This window comes from Mustela nigripes, chromosome 13 (genome assembly GCF_022355385.1).
Source record: "Mustela nigripes isolate SB6536 chromosome 13, MUSNIG.SB6536, whole genome shotgun sequence".
In the NCBI taxonomy this organism is placed as follows: domain Eukaryota; kingdom Metazoa; phylum Chordata; class Mammalia; order Carnivora; family Mustelidae; genus Mustela; species Mustela nigripes.
In genome coordinates, this window is record NC_081569.1 from 16,476,966 (window position 1) to 16,492,034 (window position 15,069).

Here is a 15,069-nt window from a genome sequence, read left to right on the forward strand (position 1 = left end):
GGTTTATGTAATCCTAATTGCTTCTAATATGAAGGTCTTGTAATCTGAGCATTGGTGCGTCTTACAGGCAAAGGATACAAAGGATACAAAGATAAAACTATTTTTCCCCCTGCATCATTCCAAAGGATTTGAGGTGGGAATGAAACAACTCTTCCTTTTGCATACAAAGAGGGGGACAAATGTGAAGCCCTGAACAAAACAGCATCTCACATATATGCTTCCTGATGAATGGTAACAAAAGAGGGGCCCTTGCTCCCACAACTGCAGGAAGCTCAGCCTTCCCTCACCCCCGAACCAAGCCGCTCTACGCCATGTGGTCATCAGCACAGTACCAGATTTGTTTAACCTTTACTGAGAAGGAAGAAGCTTTTTGCACACACCCAGGAAGAACACAGAAAGCCTGACTCTTTGTATCTTGCGTGTAATTGACCAAGAACTTGAAGAAAAGCAAAAAAGGTACCCAGCCCCAGTGTCAATAACACCACCATGAACACATGCTGGCTCTAGAGCTGATGTAGGGAACCACCATCCAGCGTGGAACCAGAGCCCTAAACCACACAGCACGCGACGAGAGGAAGAAAAATAACTCTTCGCCAACGTAATGCTTTTACCCATTACTCACAGAATAACATTTCTCAGAACTTACCCCCAAATCATGGCTATTAATGGATTTCACCAACCTTCATCCAGAAATCAGATCTCTATATGTTCATCTATTACACGGCAAATGATAATACCTCTGGTGGTGGTGGGGGGGGGGGATCACCTCTATTTGGCATACCCAGCCCCGTGCAAAGAAACACAGGGAGCTGAAAATAGACCAGTGCTTAGTCTCCATAACCCAGTCCTAGAGGAAGTTGTGTACACATAATAGTACTTACAATCATCACCCAGAATACCATGCAAGGAGAATGGATGGAAAAGAATCGGTTTACCTTAAACTCAAAAGTTACGTACTTAGGAAGAAGGCCATTAACTGGAAATGTATTGAGATAGATACTTTTTTATAAGGGCACTGGACTCTTGTGTAAAACTAAAAAGTAGATGAAGAAATACACCCCAAGTAACAATTACTTGCATCAAAGTTAATACCAGCGCAGTTTTAAATGGAAGAAATTTAAAAAAAAAAAAAAAAGAATATTCTGCCTTCTGTGGATAAAGTTTCTAAAGTACTGGCAAAGTGGGGCACCTGGCTGGCTCATTCGCAAGGACATGCAACTCTTGACCTTGGGATCGTGAGATCGAGCCCCACATTGGGCATAGAGATGCTTAAAGGAATAAAAAATAGATTTTTTTTTAAAGTATTAACAGGGAGAAAAAGTATTAGGATATTGATGATAAGTTCTCACATTAGAATGAACCCTTTTACATCTCATATTGGCAGAGTGTTTTTGCAATTTACAAAGGGATCTTGCAATTTACAAAGGGCTCCCACACAAGTGCTTGCTGGTTTGAAACTTACATCAACCCCTCCAAGTCAACAAAGCGCTCACCCCCATTTTTCAGCTGTGGAGGCAGAAGTTCAAAAACAGAAAATCAGTAGTAGGGCTGGACTCAAACTCAGATCTGAAGATTTCCAGCACAGCCTTTCCCAATGCCCCTGCTTACTAATTTATATCATGTTAAGAGCCACACTTTATCTACCAGCACCAAATGACAGCTAGTCCTCAGCACAACACTGCTTAAAATACCTTTTTAAGGCTGAATAATATTACATTATATAATACGTATATGTGTGTGGGGGTATGCATGTGCGTGTGTGTAAAAATACCATTTTTTTTACCCATTCGCCTGTTGTTGGACACTTGGGCTGTTATCGTCTTTTGGCTATTGCAAAGAGTGCTGCAATGAACATGGATTTAAAATATTTCTTTCAGTCCCGGCTTTCCCGTCTTTTGGGAACTAGAATTGTTGGATCATATGGTAATTCTATGCTTAATTGTTTAAGGAACTACCATACTGTTTTCCACAATAGCTGCACCATTTTACATCCCCACCAAAAATGTGCAAGAGTTCTAATTTCCCCACATTCTCGCCAACACTTGTTATTTTCTGGGTTTTGTGGGGGTTTGGGTTGTTTTTGTTTTGTTTTGTTTTTTCCCTAAAACAGCCATTCTAATGGGTGCAAAGTGGTATTTGTTATGGTTTTAATTTGCATTTCCCTAATGATTAGTGATGTTTAGCATCTTTTTTAAGGGCTTGCTGGCGTCTGTATGTCTTCTTTGGAGAAAGGTCTATTTGAGTCTTTCAAAAATTATGGTCATACTTTCAACATGTGTTTTGAAAACCTTGTGAGAAGTAAAGGGACATGAATTCGCAAGGGGTCAAATGACAAGGCTGATGTGGCCTAAGTGGGCTACCTGCAGAGGATATGTTCACACGACCTGCATCACAGGGCAATGATGCCCACCTCTGCCCCCTGTCCAGCTCAGACACACTCCAAACAAAGATAGCAGTGGGTGAGAGGTGGCTAAAGTCAAGAGTGCACAGACTTAGTGTGCACTGTCATTTGGTAAGCATTTTAAAGCTTGGAAGGGGGAAGCACCTGGGTGGCTCAGTCAGTTAGGCATCTGCCTTTGGTTTGGATCATGATCCCAGAGTCCCAGGATCGAGCCCTGGGACTCCCTACTCAGCAGGGAGTCTGCTTCTCCCTCTCCCACTCTCCCTGCTCATGCTCGCTCACTCTCTCTCTCTCAATAAATGAAATTTAAATTAAAAAAAAAAAAAACTTCCACCAGTTTAAATAATAATAATAGTAATATAGTAACGCCGTAAAGCTTCTAGGACACCTGCTCCTAAGGTCCCTACCCAAAGGTGACACCAGGTCTTCCTGATACCCCAGGGTCCTAGGGAGAGTTCTAATCAGACCCTGGAAACATTCAATACTAACCCCATAGCCAAGGTTTGCAAAATTTTCTTCTATAAGGCTATGTTAAAATGTGCAACTTAAAACATCCTGGCCATCATTTAGGGTGAAATGATTACACTGGTGAAAAAAATTACACTGGTGAAAATAAGCAGAAACAGTTTCTACACTTCTAGGACTTAGAGGCTGGTCGGGGAGACACAAAAACAGTTGAACACCCCCATGGTATGGCAGGAGAAGGGAAGGGGAGACAGGAGACAGGATGACTAGGGAAGTTCAATGTGGAGGCAACCATTCAGCAGAGGACCGAAGAATAAAATGTCAGCCCTGTGCAGACCAGGGGCAAGGGCCCGCCAGACATACAGGAGGAAGAAAGGAGTGGAGGGATTCCAAGAGATACATGTCAGCCGGTGTGCCTGCAGCATGGCTGGCCAAGGAAAGAAGGGCAGGAATCATGAGAAGCAGGTGGGTAGAAGCCAAAGTTACAAGTGGCTTTGTTCCTGACTTCAGGGTTCAAGGACAATGCAAGAAGAGGTTGTTAAAAGGTCCCCGACAGGGCGTGATAGCTGGAAAGCGTGTTTACTGCTTCTTCCAGAACACAACGCAGCAGGAAACCAAAGAGACGATACAGGTTAAGGCAGCCAACGACAATGTCTTGGATCAGTGATGGCAGTGGAGATGACATGAAAGAGATGGCAGGCATGAGCCAGATGTGCGGTAGACATGGCAGAAGTGACTGCTACTTAGACATGTGGGGTGAGGGGCCGAGGTGACCTTCTACTCTAACCCCTCCCCTCCACATAAGTCAATGAAATTCTACGGGGAGCTTTCAACTTGTGACAGATTTATAAACTAACATTGGAAGCTCAGTCTGCTAAGATCCTAGTTCTTTCCGAAGGGGAAAATCGATGAACCTGCCAACAGAAAGAATAAGATGTACATTATTCTAAAATATTAAGAATTTTCCTTAAGGTATTATGAAATGATCCCATCTTGAAAGATAGATGAAGCAGCCATAAAAGGGGCTCCTCAGTACTGAGTCACACAGGTCAGAATGTTTGAGCACGAGGACTGGGGTCTTTCAGACCTGATTTCAAAAACCTCTGAACACGGGCAACACTCTCAGATCCCCTCCCTCTTTGGGAGCTTTGTGCTATCACTCAAAAAACTTTATTGTCTCTCAAAAAAAAAAAAAAATCTCTGAACATATGATGAAATAAACAACCACAACAAGGGCAGCACAAATCGGACCCACAGAGACTATAGATGTTGAAATTATCCAGTATAGAAGATAAGGAGAGTAAATACGGCTAAAGAAATTTAAATTTAAATTTAGGATATGTAAAGAGCCAAAATTATTGTTTGAGCAGTAAGACTCTAGGGGAAAGAAAGTAGATCTAGGTATGAACGTCTTAAGTAGGTGATGAACTGGAAAATATATCTGGAGAAATTACCCAGAATGCAGCCCAAAAAGATACTGATGTCTGACATGATAGGCAGGTTAAGAAAGAGGGTTAGTAGGATAACCAGGTCCAGTAACAATCTCTTTTCTTTTTTTAAAGATTTTATTTATTTGACAGCTAGAGATCACAAGTAGGCGGAGAGGTGGGAGGGGTGGGGGAGCTGGCTTCCCGCCGAGCCGAAAGCCGAATATGGGGCTCAATCCCAGGACCCTGGGATCATGACCTGAGCCAAAGGCAGAGGCTTTAACCCACTGAGCCACCAGGCACCTCTGGTCCAGTAACAATCTTAAATGAGGTTCTCGAAAGAGAAAATAGGGTGAACAAGAGTCAGGATTTGAAGAACTGATTGAAATTTTCCCATAATTGATGAAAGATACCTATCCTCAGATATTAGAATCCCAACCAATCCCCAAAGCAGGAAAAAGAGATATCCTCACCTAGACACACTGTGGTCAAACTGCAAAACAAAAAACACAAAAATAGGATCATAAAAGCAGCCAAAAGACAAAGACAGAGCCTCCAAGGCCAAGTAGACTGACAGCAGCCTTCTCCACCACAACTATGGCAGCCAGAGGATAATAGAAGAACATTTTTAAAGGACTTTCATCCTCTCCCTAGCAAAAGTAATTTCAAAGAACATGGGCTAATAAAGAAATGTTTAGAAAAGCAAACTCTGTGGGAGTTTGCTACCAGAAAATCCTCACTAAAGTTATTTCTAAAGGATACACTCAGGAGAAAGGAAAATAACTTCAAGAGAAAGTTAATTAAGAAGGCATGGGAGACGGCCCCTGGCTGGCTCAGTAGGTTGAGCATCTGCCTTCGGCTCAGGTCATGATCTTACTGTTCTGAGATCAAGCCTCTGTGGGGTTCCCTGTTCATCAGGAAGTCTGCTTCTCCCTCTCCCTCTGCCCCCTCCCCCCAACCCCCACCTCATGCTTGCTCTCTTTCTCTCTCTCAAATAAATAAAATCTTAAAGGGGGGGGGAGGAGGAATGGGAGCAAAGAAAATAATAAGCACATGATAAAACCCAAGCCTGTGCAGACCATACGAAACAAACCATCTAACTGGAGGAAATTAAAAATCATAATAGAACAGGTTGCTATGTAACAACAGCACAAAAACTGGGAAGGGGATCTGTGGAATGAAAGTACTATAAGGCTTTTAGATGACTCCAGAGAAGGTTTAAAATTCATTAATTTCAGAATTAGAATTAACATGCATATTAAAATTTCTAAGTTAGCCCCCCAAAGAATAGAAACATAGGTATCCTATTTCAAAGTAGGAGAGAAAAAAAATAGAATTAAGGCAAGGGTTGGGGTGGGGGATCTCAATATAAAAGACATAAAAACCATATGATTTGTTGATATTCAAATTTTATTGCTATGATCAACAACAGATATTCCTCAACAAGTAACTAGACGATCCTTTAGCAGGAGAACATATTTTATTACCCCAAATATTTCTAAGTATTTTAGTATTTCTATTCAGTGTTCATGTAGTAAGGAAAAACACAAAGCCATACCTTTCTTTCTGGATAGCTTAAAATATTTTTTTTTCCCAAGATGTTCTAAGAGCCTAATAGGCAATACACACACCTTACAGAAATCACTTGTTGGGGAAAAAAAAAAAAGGTCAAAATGAACACCAACTATAATTCACTGTTTGGCCATTATACAGCTCTACCTGCTACATACACTGGGTAAAAATAATTCATGAAGTTGGGGTGCCTGGGTGGTTCAGTCGGCTAAGTGTCTGCCTTCGGCTCAGGTCGTGACCCCAGGGTCCTGGCATGGAGCCCCACGTCGGGCTCCCGGTTCAAGAGGGAGTGTTCTCTTCCTCTCCTTCTCTCCAACCCCCTCCTGCTTGTGTGACGTCTCTCTCCCTCTCTCTAGTACATAAATAAAATCTTTAAAAATAATAATAATAATAGTCCACAAAGTAGCAGTCTCCGAGAAGAGATCTGGACAGGGACAGTACCACCGGAAGAAGGTTGTGCAATGGGGAAGTCTCCATAACATCGACTTCTCGAGCTCTTACCACTGAGTGAAATATTCAGGGACTCTGATTAGGGCTTATTTCAGCAAAATGCAACGAAGACATGAACACAGCTTTCTCCCTCCCTTAATGGAATTCAAGAGTAGTGGTTAGAAACTTGGTTTCCAAGAAAAACACATTTATCTTAATTTTTACAAGTCTAGGAAACTGAGCGGTCTAGAAGAGATTGGGGGCCTTGAGAGCCCCCAAAACATGCAGGGATGGGAGCTCCCCCTCGGCCCTCCCTTTGGCTCCCCAGCCCTCACCTCAGCTGGGAACCAGTGGCCCTGTAGCTGCCCTCGTTTGGAGGAGCAAAGAAGCACAGGGAAAGGTTTCTGTGCCTGGACAGACAATAGGGAATGAGGCCACTGCCCGGGCATGGGGAATGCAAAGGGTCTGATGGGAGAGAGCTCCCAGGGGGCCAGAGTCGGGTGGGAACAGCAAGCCTGGATGTCAACAGACATGCCTTTGGGGTCACACACGCTATGTGTCCTACCCTCCGACCCAAGCTTGCTGACTGCAGGCCTTGGGAAAGAAAACCCACAACAGAGGGTGAACTAAAAGGCATGGAATTTCCAAGCCAAAGCTGCTACATCCTAATGAGCCTTAATCAAAGGCCCCAACCCTCCACCACTACTGACAGTCTTAACTGCCACTACCCCCCAACTCCCCCTCACCCCCTGCATCCCAGCAACCCTGACTTTAAAAGTCACAGGACACCGGGGGCATCTGACCAACAAACGTGCCTGAATTTTGTCCTGACTTATCTTTCTGTATCACACGACACAGCAAAAAACATGGTCATTTTCTACAACCCTCTGTTTGGAATTTCCCAACGCTGAGCTACAAATAAGAATGTCATCAGAGAGGCCAGGAGCCAACTGCTGTCAGGAGCCCAGGGAAGGCCAGTCAGCAGGTCAGCAGACTAGGGTTTCAAAGTTCAGAAAGACAACACCTCAGTGCCCACTGTCCTCCCACAATCCAGCCTGAGTCTTGGCCCCTCGATCATTCACTCCATGCTGCCAGGACATGGCAGGAGGTCAAGAACACCAGCCATTTCTGGTCTGGCTTCATGCAATGGAGATCACCACAAAACACGGACATAATACAGCCCTTGTTTAGAATTGGAGGCGAGCGAGAACCATCTCTAGCACGGAGAGCATTCTACGGCAGGGAATCACAGCCAAGGGGTGGGGGAGGTAACATGAAATGCCCAAGCCTGTAGGAGGGCCTGCTCAGGACCGGATCTCCCAGGACAAGTAGGACCCTGGAAAGATATTCCAAGGGATGCACAGACCACAGCACTGTTCAGGGGCCCGTCTGCCCCAGGGATTGAGGTCAGCCGGTATATTACCCCATATCCTGATACCCCCAATCTGCAGAAAATTTCCCAGTAATCCTACAACCACACAACCCACAATGGCTTTCACCAGCTCCTAGGGGAAATGATTTCTCCATTCAAAGCCCAGGTAACTCCTGCTATGTGCCAGGTAAGGGCAAGGTACTCAAGAAGAAAGATCACTGGAGGCCCTACCCTCAGTCTGGTTGGGTGGGAAGTAACTGACCAACCTCACAGCCAAAAGGATTTTTAGAGACCATCCCACCCAGCCTTTCCCTTCTTCCCTGATGAAGGGACAGAGACTCACCAAAGGTCATGAATGCTCTGTGACAATGACATGAGTCCCAGTGGCCAGCCCAGCCCACTGCCCTCAATGAGACCCTGCTTCCAGAAACTCACTTGGCCACATGCGTCTATGGGAAGGCTTCTATACCTTGAACTAGAGAAGATCCAAAACACCTAATTGATATTGATTTTTTTTTTTTAAGTTTTATGATCATAAGAGGTCCTCCCTCAGGAGGGAGGCCCCTCTGGGACTGGCTCATGGAGTGTTTCCTTCCAGAGCCTACACTCTTTTGGGGTGGGGTGGGGGGCGGTGGCGGTTCTCCCATCAACCGTCACCATAACAACAGGCTCCTTTCTGTGGGGACTCAGACCACTACCACCCCCGCCATGTGACTCCCAACCCTGCCACTTCCTAGCAAGTGACCTTAGGTAAGTTACTTCTCCCTTGGCCTGACCCACTTCCAAGCAGACCCCACTCTGCACCCGCCTCAGCCTCTCTCGGCACCAGGCCCTGCCAGGGTCTTCTTTGCTTCCTGGTCTCTCCTCCTCTGGGTCTAGGTCTCATAATCTCAGAACTCCGCCCTCTCTGAGCCCTCGGGCTGTGCCCTCAGCTCCTCCCCTCCTCCCACATCCCAGGGCACATGTCAGCAGGCCTTCCGGGGTCCCCAACAGGGCTCTCGGCAGGCACTACTGGCCTTTCTAGATTCTTCCCACAAACCGGCGTTAGTGTTTCTGACTAACTCTTCAGTTATCTCCAACGAGAGGCATGTTCTGGAACACTCTGAAATCACTGTGTCTAGATGGCTTCATGTTTTCCCCCTCCAAAAGTTGGTTCCTTCCCTGGCATCACCACTCTCCCTGTTCCCCTGACCCAAGCTTCGGAGTCAACCCATCTTTTACAGTCTTCCTTGCTCGCTAGCTTTCCTATAAAGCTCGGCTTGATTACTAGTGTAAACTGTCCAACACCAAACTTTTCTTAACCGGAACACTAAGCTGACTTTCTAAATGGAGACCATCAAACCGGCAAGTCTCACAAATGCTTCAATTTGGGTATAAACAAAAGGGATGAGGGCGAACCAAACGGCCCTCTCAGAAGGGACCCCAAATTTTACACTGGGCCCAGCCCTCTGCTGTGATGAGCACAGGGTCTCAAGGAACCATTCCGAGGTCAATCAAGTCCTTATCTCACCGAGGAGGGAAATTCAAGGTGAAGGATGAGGGGAGTACAGAACTAGAACACGTGTGACTTTCCTTCTCTTCTCCTGGATGCTCTAAGCTAAAATGACAGCAGCAGAAGGGCTGCTGAAACCTAAGAAGGTCTTCAGCATCAGAGAAATAAAAAACACATACAAACTCTTGAGAGAGAGAAAGAGAGAGAGAGAGTGTGTGTGTGTGTGTGTGTGTGTGTGTGTCTCTTTCTCTCTCCCTGTCTTGAATTACTGGGGGTAGCTCCAGAGCCCCACTAGATAGTGCCCAACTGGACACCCCAATATTGAGGAGATTCATCTAGATATAGAACATGACTCCCACAGAAATGTCACCTGCCCTTTCCCTATATGTTAGGGCTAAAGTAGTCACCGAGACACAGCCTTGTCTGAAAACGTGTCTTAGTTTAATGCTTCCTTGTGAAAGGAAAATGGACTCCAACATAGACACAGTTTGCTCAAGCCCTTTTTGGAAACGGGCTATCAAAACTCAGGCATTGGTTCGGCTAACATAAAAAGTCCAACCCATTAAGCTCTAACACACATGGAAATTATTAACGTGGAACCACCATGGGTCCTCTGGTCCTTCAGCAACCATGAAAGCCAGAGCCAACGCTGAAAGAAATACAAAAAACCCTTAAGCCAGTTAGGCCAATTACACTTTTCCAGAAGGTGAAGTTACCATGACTTTTCCCATGAAACACAGAAAGACTGGGTAGGATAAGCCAGTTAGGCCAATTACACTTTTCCAGAAGGTGAAGTTACCATGACTTTTCCCATGAAACACAGAAAGACTGGGTAGGATAAGCACAACACCAAGGCCATAGCTGGGAGAACTCTCTGACCCATGGGACCACTCAAAGGAGGAGGTAAGGGAGAAGGTATGGATTGAGCAACTCTGTGCCCACTAAGTATTGAGGATAAGGGAGATAGCTCTGAACAGTAAGTCCCTAAGTGCCCAAATCCTCTCCGTCTAGCAGAGGTGTTGGAGGAGATCAGAACAGCCTGTCACTTGTGTTTCTTGACTCAGTTCTCCAGCAAACTGGCAGCACCACTCCCACTATGGCGACCAACTTTCCAAAAAGGAGGAGGGAGTTGTGGGGGTGGCGGAGGGCAGGGAGGGGAGGGATTTAAAAAACGATACATTATCCTCTCCCTCTCTAAAAACAGAGAGAAACCATGTCTCTATCTCTAGACCAATGAAAACTCCCAAGGAATGGAAAATTCATACAATTGGCTAGCGGCCACTTTCTCTTAACTCACTGGAAATCTGGGGTAAACAACTCAAAGTCACAGCTTTTAAAGGCAGGCCATAAAAACCAGTTATCTGTCGCTGTTGGCTTCCAATAAAAGGCAGAGGAGCTTCCATAAGATTGATTTTTTTTTTTCCTTACACAAATGTGTGTCGGGAGAAAGCGCCCAGGCTGGGGTTGGAGTGCACTTGCGGGCAGGGCTGGTCAGCCTCTTGGCTGGCCTGACGTGCAGGGTACCAGAGGTCGAGAGGTACTGGCCCCGGGGGGCCCTTCCAGCCGCCTGTCCCCGCAGGAGGAAGAAGAGGCAGGGGCCAAGAAGGCATTTCCTCAGCACTTAGTACCCAGCATCCAGCACCAGGACGCCAGCTCCCCTGCAAACACTCCTTTTGCGGAACTGGCAGCCACCCCGCTAGGGATTTGTTCCACCTGCTTTCAAAGTCAGAAGTGGCACCGTTTTTGTCTGATTCTCCGGAGACAAAACGGGCAGGGCCCCTCCCGGGGCTAGCGAGAGGAGGGGGTTGGAGTAAAGGAAGGGGCGCGCCCTCAAATCCAGAGTCTCCAGCTGGCCTGCTGGGCTAGGGGCCGGGCGCCCTTCGCCCAAGGTGCCTGGGGGCACAACAGGCTGTCCCAGAGGCCGGGAAGGGGGTGGCGTGGGGGCAGAAGTGCCCGCTGTAACCCGAGCTGCTGTACTGATTTCTCTCCCCCACCGAGCGGTCCCCACTTCACAGACAAGGCCACCAAGGCTATGGGAAGGCGGGGAGCTCGCCAAGCCCGGGTCAGCGGTCAGGGCGCCGGGTGTCCCCGGAGACACGCTGGAGAGCCGTGGCCGTGGCCGTGGCCGTGACCCTTCCAGCACTGCCCGTCCTGGGGGTGAGTGCCGCAGCCCCCAGCAGCCGACGTCCGGGGTCTCCGCGTCCTCCTCGTTCCCCGGCGGCGACAGGTGCGCGGCCTGTGGCGCCCTGGCGCCGACTCCGGGGAAAGTTTCCTGGCCGCCGCGCGCTGTTTACGGTCTTGTTTTGCAGCGCTGGGGCCCCGAGCTCTCGGGCCAGCCCAGCCATTGAAACCCGACACGCGGGGAGGGGCCACCGCGGCGGCCAACGGTGGAGGCGAGCGGGCTCTGGGCCCGGCCGGCCGCGGCTACCCTTACCTGCGGCTCTGCGAGCGGCCTCTGCCTCCATGCTCGACTCCGGCGGCGCTGCGCCCCTCCCCAGGGGCTGCCCCATTTCCCCCTCTCCGCCTCCGCCCCCCCCCGCCCCCGGCCCGCCCCCCCCCCCCCCGCCCCTGGGGCTGCCGTGGCTCTTGGCTCTTGGCTCTCTGCTCTTGGCTCTCGGCTCCAGGTTCCCTAACCCGGAGCTGGCCCTGCCCCCGGTGCCCACCCCCTGCCTGGGGCCTTCACAGCCAGCCAGCGAGCTTGACTCCCCAGTTTGCAAAGCCAGTCCTACACCTCCGAGGAGTTTCTTAATTCTTTGGATGAGAAAACTATTAGCACCGCACCCCATAGCCAGTGGCCCTCTTCGGAGCTCCCTCTCAGTTCCTTCTGCTATTTCTGTTTCCAGGGACAAGAATCATTTGCATTATCCCTTTTAGAAAATGTACACAGTTTGAAAATAACAGAAAGACTATGAGTGGCACACTTAGGACAGAAGAGCCAATAACCTGTTCTGCCCCTTTCCAAATTTTTTCTGATGACTGTAATGTGCCTGTTTTTGTTGAAAACTAAGACTTTCATCGATTAAATGTTCAGGCTTGTGAGCAGCTTGTGCTAGCTCATTGTGATTCAATGACAGCCAGCTGTTTCTCCAGTATTTCAAAGTGTTTTTTACAGGAAAGGTGTGGAGCAGGACTGCTTTTGAAAATGCTGATGGCCTTGGAACCCAAGGTCTGTGGTCAGTCAACTAATGCTTGTTCTCCTGTTGGCAGCTCTAAAATTGGCCTTTGTGGACAGCCACCCAAGCTGCATCCTGGGTCCTTATGGACTCAAGGGTCTAGCATTCGTCTGCCTGCCTATCCCTCCACCCCAGCAACCAGCTGCTCAGAGAATCCCCCCAACTGCTCCCACTGTGCACCCCCAACTTCAGACCAATGAACTTGCCATAGCCCAGGGTATCTTCATGCATGGGATGAAAAATGGCCCCAGTTCCGCTTCCACTGCTCGTTGTAGCAGTGTGCAGGTTAATAGAGACCAGAGCTGGGGACCCTCCTTAGATCCAGCCTGAGTCACTTCCTGAAGTCTGAGATTTCAATAAAATGCAGAGCTCCTGGGCAATAGCTTTAACTTCTCCAATCACCTCTTCTCATTAAACACAGGTTTATTAGGCTCCTACTATGTGCTCTATCCTGTTCCAGATTCTAGTGATTCAGCAGTGAACAAAATTAATAAAACCTTGCCTTTGGAGGCTAATTTCTAGTGGGTAAAAGTGAGCAGGAGATAGAACATAATAGTATGGTAAATAGGGCTAAGGGAAAAAAATAATATAACAGAGAAAGGGAAGCAAAAACATGAAGGGAGGGAAGTAAGTATGTGGGAAGAGGAAATGGCGAAGGTGGCAACAAGTGCAAAGGCCCTGAGGTTAGGGGAACAAGTCTTTTTGGGAGCCACGCACCTTTGTTGAACCCCTCATATTACTTAATATGATGTTACTTAAGCTATTGACACACACAGCTAAAGGCTTATTAATCTCTTCTCTAAAGTATACTTCTTCAAGTCCTTGTTACCTTTTTTTTTTTTTTTTTTAAGTTTTTGCATTGTTTTTTCAATTACTCAGAGTTTCAGGGCTGGAGAGTGAGGTTCTTGTCTCATGGAGTCCAAGAATGAATCTTGAGGACAAAGGAGAGTGAGTAAAGCCACAGAGTTTTATTGAAAAAAGATCCAGGAAAAGCTCTCAAGAGTGAGAGGGCTCCCAATAGGGTGGCCAGTGGGGACCTCCATGGACAGTCTCTTATTTACAAGTAACCAGGGAGCCTGTGGCCTTATCATTCTTGTGATGTCTTGGTTTGAGTAAGGCCTGGTGATAACATCTTTAACGCCTTACTTCTTCTTTGGGGTCTGGTTATTGTTTGTTGGACACCATATGACTGCCATTTAAAAAAAAAAAACAAAAAAAAAACCACCACCACCACCAAAAACAAACCCACCCCCTACCCTCCTACTCCTCCTACCCTCCCATCCCCCACCCCACTCCGCTCCCCAGGGCAGGGTGGCCTTGTTTGTTCCCTTGTCTCTGATGTCCTTATACCTCAGCATTTCCGGGATTTCCTTGAGTCTGGTCCATAGCCCCCTACCTATCCCTGCCTAACTAGGTCGGCCTGTCCCTTACTCAGTTCCCTGAATACATGTTCCTACAGAAAAAAATAAACTTTTTAGATGGAAAAGTTCCCTGTTTCTCATTAAACACCTGGTCCCCGAAGTTGGTATTTAGTCAAATACTCCCTCTTTTCCATAATAGTTTCCGGGTTTTCTGTTTCACTTGGGTAGGCTAAAACTACCCCAGAATTAGAAAACAAATTTTTCTACATTTGCTTCCAATATGTTTATTGTTTTGGTCTTTAGATCTGATCCCCCACCCTCAAATGGGCCATTCTTTGCCCCATTACTATAAATTACTTCCTAAATCATATATTAAATTCCTATATACATCATGGCTCTTCTTTTTTTTTTTAAGATTTTATTTATTTATTTGACAGATAGAGATCACAAGTAGGCAGAGAGGCAGGCAGAGAGAGGAGAAAGCAGGCTCCCTGCTGAGCAGAGAACCTGATGTGGGGCTCGATCCCAGGACCCTAAGACCATAACCCAAGCCAAAGGCAGAGGCTTAACCCACTGAGCCACCCAAGCACCCTCATTATGACTCTTTTTTTATTGACCACTTTTCCTATTTCTACTCCAATACCACACCATCTTAATGACCACAGCTTTATCATGTGTTTGGACATCCAGGAGGACAAGCCCTTCTTAAACAAATATTCAAAAAGGTAGTTCAGGATACTGAGAGTTGGCATAAATTACTTCTTACCTTGAATATTAATCTGCATAGCATTCATATCTTTAAAGTTTTGAGTGTTCCAATCAAAGAACAGAAGCACACCCAGGTTTATTTGGGTGTTTTGGGGGGGCAGGGGATGGCTGAAGCGCCTTTCTTACAGACAGACCTCAGACATTTCTTTTTTTTTTTTTTTAAGATTTTATTTATTTATGTGACAGAGAGAGGGAGAGAGAGAGAGATCACAAGCAGGCAGAGAGGCAGGCAGAGAGAGAGGGGGAAGCAGGCTTCCCGCTGAGTAGAGAGCTCAATCCAGGGACCCTGAGATCATGACGTGAGCTGAAGGCAGAGGCTTAACCCACTGAGCCACCTCAGCGCCCCCGGATCTCAGACATTCCTTATTCTGGGTTTATGCCTATACATTTCTGATACTTGTTGGCCATTATGAATGGGCTTTTTCTTTTTTCCGGTTATACTTGCTAATTGGGTATTGAGGGTACATAAGAAAACTATTGGCTTGAATATATGCCTGTTGTATCCTGCCACTCTTTTGAGGTCTAATAGTTTTTAAAGTCAATTATCATAGATTTTCTAAGTAGCCCCTCAGATTGTCTATAAATTAAGTTGTTGGGTGTCTAAACCTT

At 46.8% G+C, this 15,069-nt stretch overlaps 1 protein-coding gene across 3 annotated transcripts in view; it reads right to left on the minus strand.

Annotated features, from left to right (window-relative positions):
• The window catches only part of LOC131999085 (protein FAM169B-like), an 87,228-nt gene extending 75,570 nt beyond the window's left edge, over positions 1–11,658 (minus strand). For all 3 annotated transcript variants that reach the window (XM_059371650.1, XM_059371652.1, XM_059371651.1), the window contains exon 1: positions 11,593–11,658. In XM_059371650.1, coding sequence (XP_059227633.1) covers positions 11,593–11,623 — 31 coding nt within the window. In that variant the 5' untranslated portion in view covers positions 11,624–11,658. The remainder of the gene's footprint in view (positions 1–11,592) is intronic.
• Positions 11,659–15,069: the final 3,411 nt, after the last annotated feature.